This window comes from Cryptotermes secundus, unplaced genomic scaffold (genome assembly GCF_002891405.2).
Source record: "Cryptotermes secundus unplaced genomic scaffold, Csec_1.0 scaffold575, whole genome shotgun sequence".
NCBI classification, from domain to species: domain Eukaryota; kingdom Metazoa; phylum Arthropoda; class Insecta; order Blattodea; family Kalotermitidae; genus Cryptotermes; species Cryptotermes secundus.
In genome coordinates, this window is record NW_019731225.1 from 372,164 (window position 1) to 396,306 (window position 24,143).

The window sequence follows — 24,143 nt, forward strand, 5'->3', positions numbered from 1 at the left end:
CAAAAATATACTGCATACCCATATTTGATAATTTTGATTTTGTGCAATGAATTCTGAAACAGTAAAAAATGCAGACTATGAAATCAGTGACAAAAGTGGCTCGGTTAATTGAAGATTAGGATAATTGGATGCAATTCTTATCCACACACACACACACACACAGAAACTTACAAAACAGGAGAAATAAAAAAATTAATGTAATTATAAATTAACATTTTCAAACACTTTATTTGAAATAGTCCAACAGCAATTGTTTAGCCAACACATTCCTTGGTTGCAGCGATTCAGTCAATTGACAATTCGGATAATCGGCATTCTACTGTACTTAAATTTACTGCAACTGTGGTTGAAACTATGATCAAAATTAATCTTTTCTCTCCACCAGCAACTGCTCCCTCATAACCATTCCGTTTACTTCATACATTTTAGAAACTAATTTTATGTTACTGGATCAACTGCATTTATTCGTGTAGAAACAGTTAATCAGCAGTTAAACCAACTGATTAAAGACATGCATATTCCTTCTGAAATTTACCTGCATTCTTTTTTTGAACCACCTTCTTGGTTTTAGTGACAGGTGGCACAACAATGGGTGTATCATCAGAAAACCGCACACTCCCTTTCAGGCCAGGGAAACATATGATTGCGAGGAACCAATGGCAGCTTGAACAAGAAAATTAACACTTCTGTAACACTTCACAGATTCAAGTACTGAAGCATCATACGAACAGCCACTCAATTTTAGGAAAATGCAACCTCCAGATACATGACAGCTCACTTGTTGCAGTCCAGATGGCCCAGTTTTATTTCCGCAGGAGCAAAAATCCTTCTTTACCATCTGACACACCCCTAGCCCATTATTCAGTGGTATCACGTTCTTCCCCAGGGGCAGAGAGACCAGTACGTGAAGCTGGTCATTCCCCTCTTTATCAGCATATCTTTCCATCTATAACCAGGCATTCCAAAGTGGTCTTTTTCTTTCAGGCTTACCTACTAAAATTAAGTATTCAATTCTCATCTGTGTATTACATGCTTGGATATATCACACTGCAGTCATAAAGAACAAACCAATCTACCTTTGGCAAGCAATGTTACAAGCATATCATTAGTTTACATACAGACTGCAGGCTGTTATAAACAGTTTGCAGGTACTATCTGCTTACACCTCCAGGGCAGCACAGTCCACTGCGTAGCAAAAATGGTTTGGATACGGGGGGGGGGAGTAGAAACAGCAGGGTAAGGAATACTGGCCCTTACATGTGACACTGTTTCTCCTTAATCCTATCAGTTCACCCAGTGCCCAAGTCCTCCCTCTCCCAATATATGCGACATTTTCATCCACACATGCATGCTTGCTTGTCTATTCTGAAAATGGAGGTATTACACTCCTCTACAATGTTGCCAGATTTATACGAGACTACACTGTGGTCAGATCTCAGGAAACAGTAATCATCACTCACCACTGTGGGAACTTAACATCTCGCATAATGCATAAAGGAGTTACTTACTGTTCATTTATGGGTATTATAATGAAGTCCTTCTGAAAGATATTAATATTCTTTGTCCAACTCTTAACTCTACTGTGTCTTTTCTCTGCTGGTGATAACTTCGGGTCATCTTCGACAGGATGTGATCTCCTGAGTGATTTTGCGGGGCGAGTTGTCAGTCGTTTATAGAAAAATGAACTAAAAACGTGGGTACGAGACTGATCTTCTTCACTCAGCACTGAAAGGGTCAGGTACCTTAAAAAAATTAATTACAGTTATAACACTTCCGACAGAACACGTCCATTCACAGAACTGTTTTCAACACACCTGATACTGATTTTATGCGCAGAAATCTTCTTCTCTGCATTAACATATAATCTCAACTGTCGTAAAGCCACAAACAAGTAAGTTCAAATGCACAGAAATATATTTCTATGTGATAAACATGCATTATTCATATACAAGGCACTCCACTAGGGGGGTGAGCTAAACAGTCAATACAAAAGCTATATAGTATTAAAAATGTCTTGATTTCTTTTGCATTAGCTCATGATCAGATGATAATTAAAATACTCACTTTAAATAAAAGTCTATAATGACATCATTAAGGAATTGGTCTTCACCTAGGCAGGCGTAGTCTTCAGTATTTATAGGAATTCCTCCCTTGCAAGGTGGCGGTGGATAAACCAGGATTCTAAACATATACAACAAACAGGGCAGAGTAAGATTCATATCTGTGACAAGAGACTGAACTGCAGAGATACAATGTTCCACGCACTGATCACACATGTTCTCTTCAATACTTCCAAACTGAACCATTAAGTAAAAAGTACATCTCATGTAATCTCGAAGAGGAAATGTGCATACGTGACAGCATAAAACCTGATTCCTTTATATTAATCATGACATACTGCTTCCTCCTGAGGGATCAATAAATATGGATGAAACCTGCCAGACAGGTTGCACATGATCAACTGTTTAAGCAACATGCAGTACAATGTGTGGCGCCAACACAAGAAATGCAAGAAAACAAAAGCTTTGCATGAACTGCCTATGTACAAAATGAGGAACTGCCTGAAATGCATGTTAATGCAAGTGACACATACAAGCATTATGGGCATTTTCCACTGTCTTGTTTCAATTAAATAAACACTTTTCAGAAGATTGCTCTGCTTCCATCATCAGGTGAAAGTAAGAAACCTACTCTCTTGGGTTCATCACATGAAGATGATCTCCATTTCTGGACCCAGTTCCATCGAGTGGATCCAAAAACGTATCTTTCACACTTATCTGATGACTGAACAGAGCCAATTTTGGAAAAGTCACGTTCTGTTAACCAGAAATAATATATAGAAAATATCCAACATGTGTGCCAGTTGAATAATATGCCTTCCTCGCAAAACCTTCAGACTTACAAATTTTCATCTCTAAGTTATATCCTATTTCTATGCAATTTCCAAGAAACTTACGTCTGAATTTCATCCTTGGATTTCAACGGAGACATACCAATTGCTTTTTTCATCATATTCTGGACCTGAAAAATATTAATATCAGTTTAAATACTTTCATAAAACATAGTTACAGAAAAAACAGCTCTCACCTGCTCCATGGGTTTCAACCACTGTGACACAGTGACCCTTTTCCACTGTTAACCACACACGACATTAGGCTGAAAATCACTCACCTCTTTAGGTGAGGCCCTGACCAGAATATCATTCGCTTCCTTGTTGCTGAGTTCTTCCAAAACATTTGACAAAGGGCCAAAAATATTCTTTAATGCTACTTTACTGTCTTCATGTAACCTCTCTGGAAGCAATGTTATTCTTCGCTGAGTCTCATCTGAAACACAATCAGTGCAAGTTCCTAGGCTACATGTTCTGCTGAAATTTTAAATATTTAAGATTCAATATCATCAACTTTATTTTATTTATGGTTTATTTAATGATGCCTGAGGTCTGAGGAAAACCATAAAAAAATCCTCATTCATGACAGTTGGTCTTGGGGCCAAAATCTGAAACCAGGATCTCCTGAATATAAAGTACAAATGGCAACCACACGGCTGTGATATCAGACAGTGTTACCAATTCTGCATGAAAACCCTGAGAAGTTAAAATGCATCTTACTTTTCTACCCATGCATGTGGACATGCAGTGGTGTCAATGTTACCTGGACTGGTTGGGTCATAGTAAGGGCCCAGCTTGGATTCCATACTTAAAGCTGCCCTTACTCTTGCTGCGGCTGTGGGGACAGTGTACAGAAACAAGACAGGCATTCCTCGCCCGAAGTGGATTAGGACCTTTACAATTTCCCCGATGTCCACTGATAGTGTCACGCATTTTGAATCTTTCATGAAAAGAAACATGACATATATTACACATGTGGAGACCTAAACCTTTGCCACGGGACTGTAAATGGAAACATGGAGCTTCTGGGTTAAGATGTTCAAACTATATCTACACCACTAGGCTACAAATATTTATTGCTCTCATAATATACAAAGCATACAACAATACACCGTCTACACAACACCACTCTGTATTTAAAACAAAGAAGATAGTACTGTATCAACATTTGTTCTATTAATGCTTTTATGGAAGCGTCCATAATGTAGATGGTATATTGTTGTATGCTTACATCTTACCAAGTGACTTATTACACGGTTAAATCTGATACTATTTACTTTACCCAAAGTTTGTAGTTTTAAGGTAACTACATCATTCTTCAGTTTTCAAGCGAGTAGGCAGGTGGCAGTGAAAAGAAAACCTTTAGAAAAAGACGTTCTGGGTACAAGAATGTACAGCTTCGGCCCACTGATGTTCCTACAAATGCTGACTACTAAACGATACATCAAAGAATGTGTACTGTATTCACATTGCAATCGTGGCATGACAGTACACTGGCACATGCTGACAGAAGGCTTCCTGCAGCAGACATGCATGGGAAGTGTATACCACCATATGTCTTGCAGAGGACAGGAAAGGGTGAAAAGTTAATATAAATACAGCGTGGATGTTAATTCCATTCCTGGGTTGCTACTCCTGTTATTCCAGAGTTATGTGCTGCCTCCAGCTTCAGGAACAAAGCATGTGAGCAGATGGTCCTACATAAAGGCGGTAGGTAGGTTGGGGTCTGTCATGTGGGAGGATACACATGCAAGAATGGGATTAACATCAACAATTGGTCCCTGCTAAAGCCTAAAATCAGTGACATAAATATAGTTCTCATACACTCACCATCTTCAATGGCTGGGACCGCTATTCTGATGCCAACAGAAGAAAGTAGCACACGATCCTTAGGAACCACTTTGTAAGACCCTATTCTAACTGTCCGGCACTGCAATAGGGTAAAACAACCAGGAATTGAACCATCCACGATGCCGTCCATGTCCAGCTCTCTTCCTCCACCTGCAAATTTTTTAACTACAGAATGTGTCTTGGAAACAATGAACAGATGCCACTGAATTGACAAAAGGAAGCCGCAATGCGATCAGCATGTTCTGATACCTTGGACATTATCCATCCTCTAAATCATGACATTATCAGCTTATGCAAAAAGGCGGAACTTAATTTTATGGGTTCACTGCTACAGTCTGCAACAGACCCATCAGAATATGTCTCCCATTCCGACTGACACTACAAGCTGAGTATGTCCCAAAATGTTACGCTTTTAGTATGACGGATAATGTTGAGGGCACTATGTCATGTCATCAACAACCGACAAAACAAACTGTGTGTTGGGAAACCAGAAATGACAGCACTCCTATAAACTACTCAGGTCCAATTAGCGAATATGTCGGGTCCTGCATGCATCACTGCATGACTAAGAACACTCCTCTGTCATTGGACGATGAGAGTACAGCCAACTCTCAAAACAGCGCACATACTGGGCGCACCTTGGGTCATGTCCAACACAATACTAACACACAAATCAATTTTAAATTCCACTTAAATGCTGGCATCTACCTGCAATCCAGAATGCTGTATAAAGGTGCGTCTGTGCTGAGACACGCCCATCTTAAGTGAGGCAGTGACAATAATTGAAAGAACGGAGACATACATAAAATAATAACAATCACATTAAGATGTAAGGTAACGAAACACTGGATAATGTTCAATGTAAGTATGTCAGGACAATTATCCATCAAACTCCCAGTTTTCTGCTTATAACGAGAAGCATGACGTCTTCCTGCTAAAACGTCCTCTCTGTTTATGCTTCTTACGATTATGATCTTCGGTGTGACACTGTGTAGCCTGGTAGATACATACTAAAGTTCCAGAGGAGCTTACGGCTTCCATCTCCATGAACGATATGGATGCATCTGGTCCCCCTGAAATGGCAGTACCCACTTACAAAACTACACGGTGTAACATCATAGAACAAAATAATGTAATACTGCTCTGACAATGTGAAACCTCATAAATGTGAAAGAGAATTTAGACTCACTACTCTGTCTCCCCCCACTACTAACTACTCCTTACACATTTCCCCTTTATTTCCTTATTTTGTTTTCTTATCTCTGCCTCTGTTCCCCACTTTCCTTTCTCCTATGTTTTTTCATGTCATCTATCCTTAAAAAAAACAGCTCTTTTATGGGCAAGTGGTGCCTACTGGCTTGCTCATAACAGCAGTCCTAATCCTCCTGTCAATATACCCATACCTTTTCTCCCTGCAGAGCTTACCCGTCTACCCAGAAGATGGAAGCGCTAGGCCCCCCAAAACGGCACAGTGTTACAACTCACTGTCATGAGAACCTCAAATCCCACCCTTTACCGTGGACCTTCAGGAAAGCACTGACGACAAATCCAAGATGCTCAGTTGGATTTACTGAGACTGCAGCATAAAACAAAATGTGATAAAATTATAGCACACAACATTCACTGATCTGGCTCAGGATAGGGATCGGTGGAGGGCTCTTGTGAACATCACAGTGAACCTTCGGGTTCCATAAATTTTGGGAAATTCTTGAGTAGCTGCACAACTGGCGGCTTCTCAATAAGGGCTCAGCTCCCTGAGTTAGTGAATAAGCATTCCACTATTAAATTAAAGACTGGCTTTCATAGTACCCCAAGTTCAACCTGTAGCAATGTACGGATGGAGATGTCAGAAACGGTAGCTTCAACTAATACTTAACATTTATTAAATTTTGGTAAACGTGAACAGAAAAAATATAGGCACAGTCTTCTGGTGCCTATGGGAACTTTTTGAACACACCAACCTCTGACACCTTGAGTATGTTGATTCTCTCCTGTATCTGAACCCGTGTCGTCTTCCTCGGGGATAATGGGCTCTTTACCCCTAGCTGATGAAGTCACCTCTGGATCGGGGGAAGTATACGGGATGTCATCTGTGGATAATCGCTGACCATTATTCAGGGCCCTCTCAGCAGTCACTGCTGAATCTAAATCGGACTGGGCACTCTCTTCGTCGTCCGAAGACAAAGTCAAACAAACTGGAAAGAATGCCAAAACCAAAGCAGTTGGATAAGTCAAGATATCCACAGCCGTGTCTCACACAGGAGTTGTAACAGTAAAATTCATAAAGATCCTAAAAGATATGGAGATCTTCCTTCACCCTGTGGTTCCATCTATGTCTATGTATACCGACTTCTCTCTTTCCTTCACATTTCCATACCATGCACTTCTTCCTTGTGTCACGTGTGCGTACATACCCAGTGACCTGATAAACCTACTGTTTGCCAAAAAGCACAATCACGAAGCTCTTAGTTATGTTCGAAGACCAAAATAAACACTTCATGAACATTTTTGGCGTGGCTTATTTCATGATTTTGTCAATATCTACATTATATAGCATCCAATGGTTCGGTGATTAGCAAATAATGAATTGGAAAGGATCTGGAATGCGGCAACTATGGCCTAACAGGGACACTATCCTACAATTTGTGTGTGGGGGGAAGGGGGGCCTAAGGAAAACCACAAAATCTTTAGTCAGGATAGTCAGTATTCCAGATTATTTTTGGTCATAGCCTGGAATTTCTCTGGAGGGACTCAGGAAAACCACAACAAACTCCAATCAGGGTAGTCAGTGTCCCAGCTAATTTTGGGTACTAGCCTGGAAGAGTCTGAAACAGCACATTTTCAGAAAGAAAATTATATTGGCACTTCAAAATTACAAAACTCACAAAGAACATAGTTAAACACAAAATGTTCCGCGTCACTTACCGGGTTCCTCAACCAGTTTGCTCTTTGTTCTTCTACCTGTACGGCCTCTCACTCTGCCTTTTGGCACCTCCACACTACTCTCACCTTTTACAGGCGTCTTAGAGAAAAATTTCTGTAAGTATACAAGTAAGACCACATAGTTACGCACCTAAATCAAATTTATCATTCAAATCTGTGGTAAAAATATAGACGAGTCTGGTGGGCCACTGCAAAGACATTTATTTCAGGGTAACGGCTCAGTTTGTAAGCTTATGTATGTATATGGAAATATATGAGAGTTGACACTGACAATCACAACAATGTTACTTTTGTTACTTCTACGTGGATCAAATTATATGTAAGAATCAGTGTTCAATCTAACCCTGCTTTATTAAGACTAACTTTGATACACAAAGGCGTTTTATATATATTCACACACATTACCATGGTAACACACAATAGAGATATTCTGTTTTTACACACACATAACCATAGCAACACATAACAATACAGAAATTAGGAACAGGGCATGTAACGGTCTATTATTGAAAATTATTTACTACGATGTTGCCAACTCTTGCATTATATTTTAACATTAGAGAGTTGCCAACATAACAAACAATTACTCACTGAAATTTTCAGCAATCTTTAATTTAGTGATAATGATAAAGAGTAACAACTGATGGCAGTTCTAAACCACTGCTACAAATCTCTTAGAATGGCTCCTGATTACTGGTCATCAATGGAGTAAGGAATTATACCTCAGGTGTGGTGCCTTCTTTCACAAGTTTTTTCTTCAGCCCGTCTTGAACTGGTATTGATTTGCAGTTTTCTGGTAATCTCCTTCTACAACGCTGGCAGCGAAAGAAATCTAATGATGTGTATCCGCAGAAATGACAAACTGCCAGTTTCCCAGGCACTAACTTCGGTTCCTGTCAACAGAAAAAATATGAATTTAAGATAATTTATGATTCCTGAAATAACGCTTCAAAATTTCACACTAACACACAGAGGATGTTACTCTAAAATATTTTCTCAAAATCTCATTTTTTGTAGATATTTATCTTATGTTCAACTACTGACACTTTAAACCTTACATATTGAGCACCTGTTAATTATTTTCATTTGTACTCAAAATCACTCAATTAATATATCCAAAACTTTTGCAGACTTCTCCTAAATATGCAATATGAGAATGTGTTTATTTCTGTTTTAACAAAGTACATATAGTCTACATAACCAAAATCAACCACAGTTGGGGCAAGAAAAAATATACAACCTTAACATAAGTTTTGAGTATGCTGTAACTGCCTGTTACAAATTTAAAATGATTAACTGTGAATAACCTTAAATGTATATAACTACTTGCAGATTAGTGGGTGACTCCAAGTAACTTTAGAAGTTACTGCTACACTGCCTGGCACATTATTACTGCTGCAAATCTTGGGAGTTTGTTTGTAAAAACAAGACCTCAAGCCTAACCTCCCATTAAGTCACCAGTTAAGTCCACAAGGTTCTGGTTTTGGTTTTACAAGCACACTTCAAAAACTGTCAGTGCTATGATGGACAACATGGAGGTCAATTTTAAAGTTATTTGGGTCACCAGTTAACTACCCATGCATTTTACAAGTTAAATTATTGTAATGGGTCCAGCCCACTGCTAGAGTTTTAAATTAAACTACCATAAGACAGCTAACGTATGTCCATCCATACCATAATTTGTCGCATATCTATATATCTCACAGCCAATATTACAACGAATTACAAAAGTACTGTGATTTGTGAGCACAAAACCTTTTCATATGCAATTTCCTAATTCTCAACAGTCCAGCCCCATAACCAATCATGGAATCAAGCAATCAAAACACTACAATAACCTCTTATAATAAAAAGACTGTTAATTTTACCTTCTTCCTCCTATAGGCAGAATCTAAAAAATCCATTCTCTTCTTTGATCATTTTTCAGTGTTTTCTCTAAATGTTCTATCAAATCTGCACATTCTCGTGGCCATAGATAGGCTCTTACGAGATCATACTGCATACTGAAACACATTTATGGCTATTTCAAGCTATGTGCAAGATCAAAAACTGGGTGGTTTTAGCAGCAGTCACATGGATTAGAGATGAATGTTTCACAGGTTTTTGATGAAAAGTTGCGGTGTGGCTACTAACTTGGGCAATGACTTTTGAATAAATCTAAACGCCACACCCTTTTAAAAACTTTGTAGTAATACATATGCATAATATACAGAATGGGAACTCAACAAAAGAAAAAAGATACATTATGCTCTTGCCATATATACCTAGGTCGATTTCATAAAATTAAAAATTAACTCACGTATCTGTTGGTTTTACGAACCAAAGCTACAAAACATACATTATCTTCTGTAAATAACGATTGGTAATGCCATACCGTAGCTTGGTTATATCCATAATTTTCGATAAATCGAATGTAGCCTAAACAAAATTTACACAAATTGGTAAATAATTTCCAAAATATTACACTACACTGAGACATAACACCATTTCTCTCTCCAAAATTCTACTTAGATACAGAATTTGTAAACGGAACTTTTGCACAACGTAACTCAACTAGGTTCTGCCCAGCCATCGGCTTCAATGTCAACGTACGTTTCGGGAAGCACGTTCAGCAATAACGCTACACACAATTCCTTTACGACCAGTTATGTGGATACTTACATCTTTAATAACGGGTTTAATATCTGCGGGTTCCTCTGTTTTAGTAACTCTGTAAATAAATGAAGAAAAGTATGTCAAGCTATATACTATTAACAGCAAATATAAACCACCATATTACCTATCGTTAACTCCGAAAAATTACATGCATGCCAACATGGCCGAAGCAAAATGCGCACCAAATATGAAAATCTCATGCAGATGATGGGTAAGTTGAATACTTTGATTTACTTAAATTCCAGTACTAATTACCCTGGTCTTCCTTGAGCAACTACAGAACTGTCCCAGATGGTTCCTGATTTTACAAAATCTTTAGATTCATTGTCATACCGATAAAAGTTCTGCAACAGTTGATGGTACAAAATAATTTAACAATTTTTATTTTATGCATCCTGTTGTGTATACATGATATTATGGTTTTCTAGTACTATCACACAACAAAGTTTTGATTACTGTACGTAGTATAATAAAACAACTAATATTATGTGAAACAAATAAGTCAGTTAATTACTTTAATCACACTTTGACACTGTGGTGGATATTAATACTAGCTAGCAAAACTATTAGCAAATACGAACATTTCAGCCAAAGAAAGTCTAGGTTATTATAAATTGAACAAGTATAACCCATGGTTCAATGAAGGATGCTCAAAATTATTACATCAAAGGAAAAAAGCCAAACTGCAGTAGTTACTGGAGCCAAGCGAAATAAATGGAGATACTCTGAATATAAGATGTGAAGCCAGCTGGTATTTCAGGCATAAAAAGAGGGAATGTCTGAAAGACAAAATTAATGTGCTTGCAACAAACAATGAGAACAAGAACATTAGAGATATGTATAGAGGAATAAATAAATTTAAAAGGGGTTACCAACATAGAAGTAACTCACTGAAGGATGAGAATGGTGATCTGCTTGCAGAATAATTAGAATAATCAAGTCAGAGAGCATGAGACGAGCAGGGCATGTAGCATGCATGGGGAGAAGAGGAAGGCATGTAGGGTTCTGGTGGGAAAGAGTGCACTAGGAAAACCAAGATGTAGGTGGGTGGATAATATTAAAATGGATCTTAGAGAGTTAGGATTGGATGGTGTAGACTGTATTGATCTGGCTCAGGATAAGGACCAGTGGCAAGCTACTGTGAAGATGGTAATGGACCTTCAGGTTCCATAAAATGCTGGAAGTTCTTGAGTGGCTGCACAACTGGCAGCTTCTGAAGGGCTCAGCTCCAGGAAGTTAGTTAGTTAAATGTTTCATTCTGTTCTGGCCATCATCAGTTGTGTAAGAATAAAAACACTAAATACAGAACATTTATGCTGAATTGTATCCGGCGTCATAAAGCTAAAAGTTGTGTATATGTTAGTAAGTAAAGCAAGTAAAGTCAAGGTATCCCTGTAACAGGCCGTGGAGGCCCATAGGGTTGTGAGACGTTGAGGCTCCCACATTTTCTCTAGACAGTCGGCTCATAGACGGCGGTAAGGTTGTCAACTTTAAGCGCCCACCACCCTTTACCCTCAAGAACATTCCAAGAATATTCCTGGTATGCATTTCTGTTAAGAGACTGAGTCGACCCCAGGGCCATAGTGCAGCTGGAAAAATTAGGTAAATTGAAAAAAAAAAAAACCCCAATGCCCCCATCAGGATCTGATCCTGCAACCTTCCAGCTTGTAGCATAGTGCCTCAACCAACTACGCTACCAGTGTTAGTATATTAAACAAAATAGCCTTGAAGGTGGTCATAGTGTACTATGCTGTGTTTTTCCCCCTTTTTGGGGGAATGTGATTTTAAATTTTAGTTTAAATAAAGTGCACAGTTGCTATAATTGCTACGCTGTTGGCATACCTGTGTATCTTTGTGTCCTTCTGATTTCTTGATATTGGTAATCTTCATGGGTCAAGTTTAATTTGTTACGTATACTAATGTAGATCTGTAATTTAATACTTAGATTTTGTGGTCTACTGTGCTGTGTGGTTGGGCAATCTGAAAATATTGCTGTGAAGTAATATTCACTCACGCTGCAGATTTTTCTGTGAACTGGATTAATACCGCATTTCACTGCACATAGCCTCTTCACGGTTTTTGGTTTGTTTTTGTGGTGATATTTCTTGTGGCTCTAATGAATTTCATTTTGAGGTTCATGTTTGTAAGTTAGTCTCTCATCACTTGAAATCATTGCATCTTGATGACATACTCGTATATTTCGAGGTCCGTAGGTTTCAGTATGTTAACTGTAGTAGGGGACATTCAATTTCAATACACTGTACCGCTTCAGGTGGTTACAGTGAAACAAGAATATTCTGGGATGTGATGTAAATGTACTTTGGTACCAACGTTTAGGAGGAATGTACTTCTGCCATCTTCAAGGTAGACAACACTATGCTGCAGGCAGCATATTTCTCTGAAAAGCTGGTATCTGTTTTAAACTACATGGCTTTATGACCCAGGATGCTGTAACCTTAATATTTATTACCACAATATTCTCAAACCTTGCAGAAAACTATTCTCTTAATTCACTCAGTTCAGACCCCTTTTTAAAGTTGCCAGAATTGTTAGAAACCATTAATTTAATTCCAGTAATTTAAAATTCATTTTGAATCCTAGAGATTTTTTGTCAGACATGGCCAACAGATCAGATGAAATTAAAGCATCAAATAAAATGGCTGCCAGATGGATTGAAAGACATCACATGCAGCATTCAATTCATTGTCTGTTTATTATGAAACAATTTTGGCTGTTTATACATTTAATGCTGAGCAAGTGTTTGTGTACTTAGGAGCATCATTCCTACATAAACCCACCAGTCCCAGCTGTATAATGTAAATGGCTTTTGTGGAAACTGTGATTAACCCTGATGTTCTGTAAATCAGTTCTTGTACTGTTAGGGCGAGGGCACACCAAGGAAATTGGCAATCACAAAGCGACTGCAAGACAACCGCAATTTCCGAGAACTGTTATCAACCTGAGTTGGACACGTTACTGAATAGAGCGACTCAAATTGCAATCTATATTCCCTACAGAACGGACAAATACAGTCTAAGATGAGGCACCAGCTAAACAATTAACGTCAAAACTATATTACATCTATACCCTGGGCCTCCAAGCAGTTTATTACACATATACGACTCTGAATATACCATTATGTCCGTGGGAACATAACAAAATTGCAAGAAACTGACTTGATGATAAAGACTATCACATGAAGAGTTTCAACCTTATTTTATGTCATAACTTTCATTTTAACAAGTTTATAGTTCACTGTACTTTTATCCCATGTATTTTATAATGTATTATCAAGTATCCATCACAATTGCAGTTCAGTAGTGTGTGAATATGATAATGTGTTTCCATGACGATGGCTTTAATAGCCGAAACATGTAGCAGAGCTAATTTTAGCCTTGACCTTTATATTGTTGTGTTGTGATGGACTGTTAATAAAAGAAATTGTCCTAGCAACCCACCTGAAGTCTCATCTACAAAACCTCTTTCTTGGTGCTGACTGTCAAGTGAAATGTCAGTTTAGGCTCTGTCTGCTGAGTCACTGCCACCCTTGTCCTGTCTGACCTCCTCTACACCACTAAATGTACCTTACACTTTGCTAATTTTTTCTCACTGTTCAAAAATAACTCATCTAAGCTCCAAATCTGACAACAATTTTTGATGCTTAGGTTGTTCCAAAGAATGTGTCCGAGTCCAAGGCCCGAGTAATGTGTTGTAACATGCTATATGCTGTCTGGGCAGGGGAGTTGTTAGTTTCCCACCCAATCCCCAAGCTGGAGAGCCACCGTCTGTCAGCTGTCTATGACTGCTTACTTGCAGCTACCCTGTACATCTTGAGGGTGTTTCACCCATCAGCAACTTGCAGATGTGGCGTGCAGCAATAATGAAGGACACACCTAACCTCATACTTTTTAGCTGTAGCAGGGAGGTGAAGCCTCATATGGCCCCATTATACCAGTCCCAGATGATGAATATGGAGCTCTGATAGAACAATAACTGGCAAGAGTAGAGCATGGAAAAAAGATACATGCTTATTGCCACTCTGTCCATCACATATCTCACATGGACAGCCTTCGGCTTGATCATGGGCTTCCACAGTGAGAAGCTACCTGAATTATGGCACGGCATTAAACACACACTAAGTGGGTTGAATGCCGTACACAGAAGTTAAAGGGAGAAACAGTCTGTACACTAACTAACTTGCTCCTCGGTCCTTGGAGCCAAGGCCTTCTGGGGAAGATAACAACTCCTCACACACTCAGAAAATTCCCAACATTTTATGGAACCTGAAGGTTAATTTGCACAGCTCTGCCCACAGAATACACACTGACCAAGAAACAAAGACAACAAAATCAGGTGCTATACTGAAGTCCACAGGTAAATATTTGTTCTCTCTTTTAATTTTAAGGTTCAGACCACAGATGAGGATGTTTGAGAACAGGGTGCTGAGAAAATATGTGGACCCAAGAGGTATGAAATAATAGGAGGCTGCAGAAAACAGCATACTGAGGAGCTTCATAATTTGTAGCCCTCAACAAATGCATTTACAATGATCATGTCAAGAAGGATGAGATAGGCAGGACATGTAGCATGCATGAGACAAGAGGAATGCATACAAACTTTTGGCAAGACAATATTAAAACTGATCTTAGAGAAACAGGATAGGGTGCCATGGACTGGATTCATCTGGCTCAGGATAGAGACCAGTGGCACACTCTTGTGAGTACAGTAATGAACCTTCAAAGTCCATAAATGGACTGTTGGCTTCTCGAAAAGGACTGGACTCCATGAAGTTAGTTACCGCTCAGACAACTTGGAGCTGTTAACCCTTCCCTGCTTACATCATGTGTTCAACCCACAGTTTTATTTACAGAGCTGCTGAGTTAGAAGTGAAACCAATCAATCTTCAAAATAAACACTGCATATAGCACACAAAATTCTGAATCAAAGGAGTAACAGCTCAAATATATATTAAAAATTGTAAGCAGATGTTCTTCAACAGTCACATAATGTAAGATATTCATTCCACGGTGTTTGTTCACTTGTTTTCAGTCATTTAAATTCAAGACACTACACAAGGGACTGATCACTGTAGCAAGCACTCCTGCTTTATACTCAGGATATCCAAGCTTCACATCTCAGCCCAAAAAGTGACTATCCTGGTTGTGTCATTTTCTTGGGTTTTCTCATTAACTCCAGGCAAATTTTCAGACAGTGCCTCAAATGAGGGCACAATTGCTTCCTTCCACATTCATTCTGATTCATTATTCAGTAATCATCCCACTGTCAGTAATGTAAACTGAGTGACTGATGGTGTCATCAAACAAAACCTATATCTTACTATAAAAAGTGGCACCTGGGGTTTGTAGTGTCAGGGAAGGATTTCTAATTCCTGCCAAAAGCAAAGATTTGTACTTGTGCCATCATGTATAACTTCCTTGTTTAACTGTGTCAAGAGCGTGCAGAATATCATACAAACTTTTGTGCATCTTCAAATACAGCACATAAAGAGATATATTTCTAATATGCAGAAGATATGTCATATTTTTCTTTTAAGTCACAGGCCAATCAGAACACCAATACAGTATAACATGCTTCCCCTTATTGTGTGTTCACTTCTACTAATTTTTAGTCAATGGTCTCAGTGTTACATCTTCTCCATTTAAGATTTTCCTTAGTTTAAGTGTTCAAATCCACTGTTCCCCAAGGAAAAATTAAACTTGGGCTTCCCTGTGCAGTTTATCTTCATGCAAGTCAGTGCTGAGAGTAAGAGGCTAAACTGGGTGTTAACAGGTCTGTCTCATCGCTACAGATATTAAAGGCCTACCTACTACTTCCCATCTTTGTATTTCTATAGTGGCTCACCAAGAAGTGAAGCGTGACCAACGGTACAATACTAATGCAGTCAAATGATGTTCATTCCCACCAGTTTTCACGAAATGTGCCAGACATTTCAACCCTATATTTCATTCTTTCTTTCTTTCTTAGTGCATTCAAAACAAAAGAGTTGCAGAAGTATGCCCTCCTGCCCTCTGCATATAAATCAAGATTGACCATGGATTTGTGGGAAATTCTACATTGCAGAGTTCTAACAAAAGTGTCAGAATATTCAATTTTTGGTAAAACCAGGAAAGAATGAAGGATACTTCACAGAAAGACCTATACATTTCTACACACATTTCACCTGTAACTTGCTGCACAATTCAGAGTAAAAAATGTTTCGATAGGAATTATAAGAAAAAGGAAACACATATGTCTAGTAAACTTTTCTAAAGTTTTTGAGACAGGCATGTGCTGACAAATGTGGTAGAACTGTTACACTACATGCATATTTCCTAACTTGTTTACATTTACATTACAAGAAGTACTCTACAGAACACCATGGTTAATCAGTCCCCACAAAAGCCATTTACAGTACACAGTTGGGGCCCAGTGGGTTGATGTAGGAATAAAGCTCTAGACTTCTATTTGCGAAGCACTATTTCAGATCTCAGCTGGGACGCTGGCTGTCCTGACTGAGGTTCTTCATGGTTTTCCTCCATCGATCCATCCAGACAGATGCTGGGATAGTACCTCACCTTCATTAGGCTATGACTACTTCCTTCCAAATAGTTTCCAATTCATCAATCACATCATCCAATGCTATATATATTCTGAATACTAATGGCGAGCAAAAAAAAAAAGTGTTCACTGTAATGAATGATCTCCACAGAACAATTCATAAATATACAATCACATGATCAGCAGTTTTTCATAACAAACAGACAATGAATGTAATGCTGCACGTGATATGTCTTTCAATCCGTCATCCAACCTATTTATTGCATTCATTTTATCTGACAGTTCTGGACTAAAAGTTGGCCATGTTTGACACTTTCCTTTTACTTCTGACAACAAATTTCTAGGATTCAAAATGAAGTTTAAATTACTGGAATTAAATGAATGGTTTCTAACAATTGTGACAAATTTAAAAAGGGGACTGAACTAAGTGAATTAAGAGAACAGTTTTCTGCAAGGTTTGGGATCACTGTGGCAATAAATATTAAGATTACAGTCTCCTGGGTCATGAAACTGTGTAGTTTAAAACCGGTACCAGCTTTTCAGAGAAATATGCTGCCTACAGCATAGTGTTGCCTACCCTGAAGATTGCAGAAGGACATTCCTCCAAAATGTTGGTACCAAACTACTTGCACATCACATCCCAGAATATTATTGTTTCACTATAACCTCCTGTGGAAGTACAGTATATTAAAATTAGACGTCCCGTATTGCAGTTAATATACTGAAACCTGCGGACATTTAAATGTTCCAGTAAATCGTCATCCGGATGCAATGGTTTCAAGTGATACAAGGCTAACTTACAAACATGAACATCAAAATGAATTTCATGCACTAACTGGAAAAGAATCTGTGAGAAGTCACTGAAGAGAACAGGAATCATATTACAAAGGATTTAACGTTTAAAGGTCAGACTACTTACCTTTTCTGTTTCTCTGTACCATTAGATCTTTCTTCTTTCCTATGACATTCATACCTAGAGCAAGGATTGCCAGCCATGTACCCATGGGCATCTTCAAGCCCCTGGATGTGTTACTGGGTTTTCACAATAATTTAAAACATTCATCAGAATTTCCTATTGCTTTCTGATGATGACAAAGTATATGCAACTTTCTTTTTAGATTCATATGATGCCTGCTAGAAACGATATGGTTCTCCAAGTTGCCCGTCTTCCTAACAACGTTGGGAATCCCTGCTTTAGAATATATATTATGTTGCCACCCTTGCTTCAAACACATCCTTAAGAAGTCAAAACATATACAAAATCCTTAGATCCGTTCTTGCACACAGTGCAGCCACAGTCAACAGTTACGAACATCATTATTTCCAGTACATCTAATGAACTCCACAGCACTGAGCTCTTCTTGAGAAGCTAACAGTTGCTCACTCAGTAAGACAAGAAATTCATGATCTTTTCCAGAATCCAGAGATTCTTGACTGTATTCAGAAAAGTCCGTCACTGGTTCCTATCCTAGGTCAAACAAATCCAGTCCACAGCTTCACAAACTTCTCTTCTGAAGACTGCTTTCTTCATAGTCACCGCCGTGAAAACCTCAAATCTTCCCTTCAGGTTTTCTGACTAACATTCTGAAGCGTTTCGCATCTTTCCCACGCACGACACAGATCTGGGAAAGCTCAGTCAATACAGTGACTACACTACATGCACAACAATTGGGCACTTAGGGTTCGACTCAGCCACGGGAGAGACCTAGCTATCATTCATGGTGTCTGGACTGGCTTGCCCATGGCATGACAATTAACGAAACAGAGGAAGAACATTAACCACACATAAGTACATGTCCTACTGACCTAATGCTTTTTGATTTGATCACTGTAGCAACACTTAGCAGAGAGAACAAATTATGAAGCTCCTCATAAAGCAGTTCTTTCCAACCTCCTGTCATTTCCTCCACCTCAGCTTCAAATATGTTTCTTCGCAAACTCCTCTCTATCCATAAATTCAATTTGTGCTTCATTCTTCATTACTCACAGCGACGGTTACGCTGGATTTAAATGGAGTAATGTTTATGGTTTAAAAGGACCTTCAATCACATCACTGAAGCTCAGGTGACCTTCTGTTTCAACTCAACAATGGACATCACTCACAAGGGTTGCTTTTGTATTGAGAACAACTTTAAAATCTGGTGACTGTTATTACCAACACTGGTAATTTTTCCACTTCAATTTTCACAGATTTCCAGCACATCGACACTGAAAATTTGCAAAAGTGTGCCATGCCTGTCTCAGAGTCCCAGGTATAACTCAAGAACTCAAGGGACTTTCATGGTATTTCATGTTACAGAGTTTCATAGCAACTGCTGACACACAGCAATTTTGATTCAAACTCGTCAATAACAGACAACCCGCAAGAAGACTTACACGCGATTCTGAACATACCGAGTGTAACTTGCAAAATACTCATCAGGGCAAAAAATGTTTCAAACGAAGCAGAAAAAAATGAAGCACATATTTTATGGCCTGCACACTCTTCCTGCTTACTGATAAAAACAGATGTGTGTTATTTAAAAAATAACGGTTTTATGCATGGTACATTTTTTAAATGAATGCTGTTTATAAAGTAAATTTCATTTTAGCTCTAGAAGAGTTGTTATGCTAATAAGAAGTCAAAAAAGAAACTACCACGAAAACAAATCCTTCAGAAACCTAATAATGCCACACCAATGATGAATGCATTTTTAAAACTTATGTCAGTATTTAAATTCTCAAGTCACGACCAAAGAAAATATTTTGATATCCCACAAACAGTATCCATTGCTAAGGCTACAGTCTTCCAGGATGTGACATCATGTAGGAACCTGCCGATATAGGACAGAGGCAGGTTTCTCCAAAATGCTGGTATCTGTGAGCCTTACTAAACAGCATCACATCCCAGAAGACTATTATCTCAATACTGACCACTGTGAGAACCTAAAATCTCACAGTATCCACTGGACCACACCTAAATACTGAACGATTCAACATGCAATACAAAGGTCAGATAAAAAGTACTGGCAACACGACTATAGTTCTGAAATGACTTTATTACCAGAGGTAAACACATTTACATTCCTTCAGTATAATCGCCCCCCCATGTGTACCACCTTCTGCCAAATTTGTGGAAGGCATCATACACCATCAGTGCGTCCATTTCTGTTAATGTCCAGCAGTGACCGCCATACAGCACGAATAATCTCCTCTCGCAGTGGTTCTTTCATTTTGGCAAAGAGATCATAATTGCACGGACTCATATTGGATGAGTATGGCGGATGTTGCAGTATCTCCCATCGCCAGTGGCAAAGGAGATCCTTGAGAGAGTCAGCAGTATGAGCCCTTGCATTGTCATGAAGGATGATGGGGTTTGTTCCCAACAAGTGTCGTCGCTTTCTCCTGAGTGCTGAACAAAGATGATTATGCAGGAAACTGCAGTAGTAGGCAGCGTTTAGTGTCTGTCGTTGAGGTACAGTGTGGTGCAGTATCACTCCGTCAATGTAATTTGCCACAATGAACATCACCTTCACATTACTCTGTGTAGGGCGCGATTTCTTTGGACAAGGATAGCCAGGATGCTTCCATTCATTTGATTGTCGCTTCAAGTGCGGTTCGTATGAGCGAGCCCAACTTTTGTCCAGAGTGACAATCCTTCCAAGGAAATCGTCACCTTCCCTCTGATACTGGTCCAACAAGTCCTATGCAATTACATAAAGTTGCCATTGTTGCACCTCGAACACTGTATGGGGTACCCAATGCGCTGCAATTTTGTAGTATCCAAGAATATCATGCAGAATGTGGAGCACGGTTTTGTGACATATGCCTACCCCAGCAGCTAAATCCTGCGCAGCCCACTGACGATCGGCATCCAGCAAAGAAGCAAGAAGCTGAATTTTGTGGCTATCAACATGGGGTCATCCTGAATGATGGCTGGCCTGAATGGCATCCCTCCCTTCACAGAACAATTTCACACACACCGTGCCACTGTGCGATACGGCAAAGCAGCATCACCACGTGCTTCTCGCAGTCCCTGATAACAGTTTTGTGCACTACAACCTCGTGCAAGTTCAATTTTTATCCAGGAGCGTTGTTCTCATTTTGTAAACATGTTGTTAAGGTGCTTGAACTGGGCTCCTGCACTTCAAGATGATGCACAATGCAACTCAATGAAACACAACCAGAGCCATTCACTGCATTACTTCAACTGAACTTCTGCTATCAACTACAGATGGCGCTAGTGCCACCTGATGCACATCTTTCATGTTACAGCGGTACTGCCACTACTTTTTATCCAACCCTTGTATCATGCAGTTAAATGAAAGAAAGAGCTAACAGAGGTTTACACTACTTACATGGTTTCTTCAGCTTTCAGTAAACACAAACTGCTCTGCGCCGACTGTATAAGGAGACCACTGGAGGACACAGCATTCTCCTGAGAACAGAAACCATAACCATTCTAGAAATATAACAAGGAGTTCTGGGAAGAATGAACAACTGCTTGCTTTCAAAAGTATCCAGACAGAGGCCCAAAGCAATCAGAAATTTAACAATTAACCAAGTTTAGTGTACCATATATGATACGTACTAGTACAGATTCCCACCACCAATTCTTTAATGGTCTGTGACAATAGTTATTCAGTCTACTAAAGTTATGTTGGACACTGTCAGTCTTCTGAGGTACAGTTGACATAAAGTTGTGGGAGCTGGCTGTACTCCTTTCTTCCAGGGATTCGGCTGTCATACCGAGATATTCGCTATTATGTCTTTATTCTGAGATTAGCAACGACAGTTGGAATAGGATGGTCTTAATACTCATCTAGTACACTGTTCGCTAGATGTCACTTATCACCCTGTGAGCAGAGCTGGAAAAGTTATTTACATCAATTATAGCCTCCAATGGACAACGCACAACTTGATACTAACTATAAAGGTCCCCAGTAACTAAATTTCCCAGATATAAGCCCAAAATTCTGCAACACTGCCAGACCAGAGCTGCTACTTTTCCATTCAAGTAGCTCTTCAATCCTCACGAGGCTGAGTGGACCCCACTCCAGACCCACTACTTCTCACAAAATCTGGTAGCGCTGGGAATTGAACCAGGGACCTCTGGATCTGTAGCCAGGAACTCTGACCACTATACCACCTGCATTACTTTTTTTATTGCTAGTGGCGTGGGACTAAGTCCCTTGTACTGCGGCCACTTCTGGCCTATTGTACCAGCCCCAGATGATAGGTGAGGGTGATTGTGGAGCAATTGGGAGAATGAAGAATGGCAGGGGAAACCGAAGTATGTGGGTATCCACTTCACTTAATGGGGAGTGGAGCCCAACTGGGTCCACTCAGCGTGGCGGCCACTGATTGGCCTACTGTAGCCTGCCCGGATGATTATGATGGAGAATTTGGTAGAATGAAGATTGGCAGGGGAAACCGAAGTACTCTGAGAAAATCCGCTCCAGGGCCACTTTGCCCACCACAAATCCCATTTGATCAGACCCCTGGATCGAACCTGGGCCGCCGCGGTGCGAAGCCATAGCTTGAGCTATGGCGCGGCCCTGGGTATCCACTTACAAGACTACATAATGTCACAACCCACAACAGTATCTGAACACTCACGGCTGTCAACAGCTCACATCTCATCTTTCAGAACCCTCCATTATGTAGACCTAGTGCTGTTTACACCTCAGAAATTCACAAGTACCATGCTCATATTGCTGAAAGTAGGGTAAAGTTATCCCTACATTTAACTATGCACCACACCATGGGAGTGGAGGTACAGCTCCACAAATTCTCTTCCGTGGCACTACATGAAAGTGAATGGTTAGTTTCATGTCCTCGTCACTTTGCCTCCAACTAATAGGGTGACGCCCTGGGACATTGTGGTGAGGAACAAGTCTCTGCCCTGCTAGAATCAAACTCATTCCCAGATTATTTAGCCCATACCAAAGAAATAAACCAATGTCACAAACCTTAGAGATATCTCATTATATACTTACTTGGTGGACGTCTTCGCTTGGCGGCTTGGTGTCTGGTTGCTGCAGTACCTGGCCCACAGCTGGAATTTCCTCAGTTTTGATTGTAGCTATTGCAGCCTGTTCCAAAGAAAGCTCGCCTGCTGTCTCCGAGCTGTTTATTATCACATTTCCGTCCATGCGTAGAGCAACCTGGGTTATGAACACACATACATAGTGTAACAGCCACTGAGAATTCAACAAGGTCTTACGCACACTTTTGTACTGTTAACATCCCCTTGCCCTCCCCTCTACTGCTTCCCAGTCTATGTTTTTCTTTTTATTGCTAGTGGGGTGGGACTAAGTCCCTTGTACTGTGGCCACTTCTGGTCTATTGTACCAGCCCTAGATGATAGGTGAGGGTGAATCTGGAGCAATTGGTGGGATGAAGATTGGCAGGGGAAACCAAAGTACTCAGTGAAAACCTGCCCCAGCGCCACTTTGTCCACCACAAATCCCACTTGACCAGACCCGGGATCGAACTCGGGCCGCCGCAATGGGAAGCCAGTGACTAACCGCTTGAGCTATGGCATGGCCCCAGTCTATGTGTTACTAAATGATACATCAAGGTCAATGTTTAATGCCATCTCCCATGAATAACATGCATAAATAGTCAATAAAAATCATCACCTTTATACAGTACATGAAACTTCACACATCCATTTCCAAAATATTATAAATATTCATGGAATATACGAGATACATTAAAAACAAAAGACTGCTTGCTCAATTGTGACTTATTACATAATGTTTCATGTGATATGTTAATGCTTGGAAATTCACTGTCTTAGCAACTTCCATCTCTTCACTACATTACTCTTTTTTATGTATACAGAATGACCAGCAGCTAGCAAGAGCTAATACCACCTCCCTTACTCTGCAGCCAGCCAAGTGCTGAATCAGAGATATGAAACAGCCAACTCACAGACTGCAATGTGACAATGGGTTGCCTGCCTGGAGGGACCAAGGAAACCCACAAAAAACCTTGACCAAGACAGCTAGTTTCCCAGCCAAAATTCTGAAAACACGTCAGATGTGGGCAAATCTGCTCTTTCTCACCTGTTCAAATATTTCCTCTAGGGAACAGGTTCCTTGAGGTACATTCAAGTTCACCAGCCGCTGGTTGCCGTCTGGCAGAAGAATCAATATCTGAGTACTGCTTGCAGTCTGCTGACGTTGTTCTTGAAGGGGTTCTTCTCGAGTATGTTGTGGGGGCACAGTGGCCATCCGATCCCCCACAGATATCACATTAC

At 39.8% G+C, this 24,143-nt stretch overlaps 1 protein-coding gene across 1 annotated transcript in view; it reads right to left on the reverse strand.

Moving 5' to 3' along the window:
* LOC111866548 overlaps nt 1-24,143 on the reverse strand; it is a 42,896-nt gene that overhangs the window by 13,984 nt on the left and 4,769 nt on the right. Inside the window, exons 4-17 of the mRNA XM_023855599.2 lie at nt 23,950-24,142; nt 22,876-23,043; nt 21,235-21,314; nt 10,346-10,394; nt 8,407-8,577; nt 7,667-7,778; nt 6,703-6,936; nt 4,721-4,891; nt 3,654-3,830; nt 3,172-3,326; nt 2,957-3,021; nt 2,065-2,181; nt 1,509-1,742; nt 536-663 (exon numbers count right to left, since the gene is read on the reverse strand). Coding sequence (XP_023711367.1) covers nt 536-663; nt 1,509-1,742; nt 2,065-2,181; nt 2,957-3,021; nt 3,172-3,326; nt 3,654-3,830; nt 4,721-4,891; nt 6,703-6,936; nt 7,667-7,778; nt 8,407-8,577; nt 10,346-10,394; nt 21,235-21,314; nt 22,876-23,043; nt 23,950-24,142 — 2,054 coding nt within the window. The remainder of the gene's footprint in view (nt 1-535; nt 664-1,508; nt 1,743-2,064; nt 2,182-2,956; nt 3,022-3,171; nt 3,327-3,653; nt 3,831-4,720; nt 4,892-6,702; nt 6,937-7,666; nt 7,779-8,406; nt 8,578-10,345; nt 10,395-21,234; nt 21,315-22,875; nt 23,044-23,949; nt 24,143) is intronic.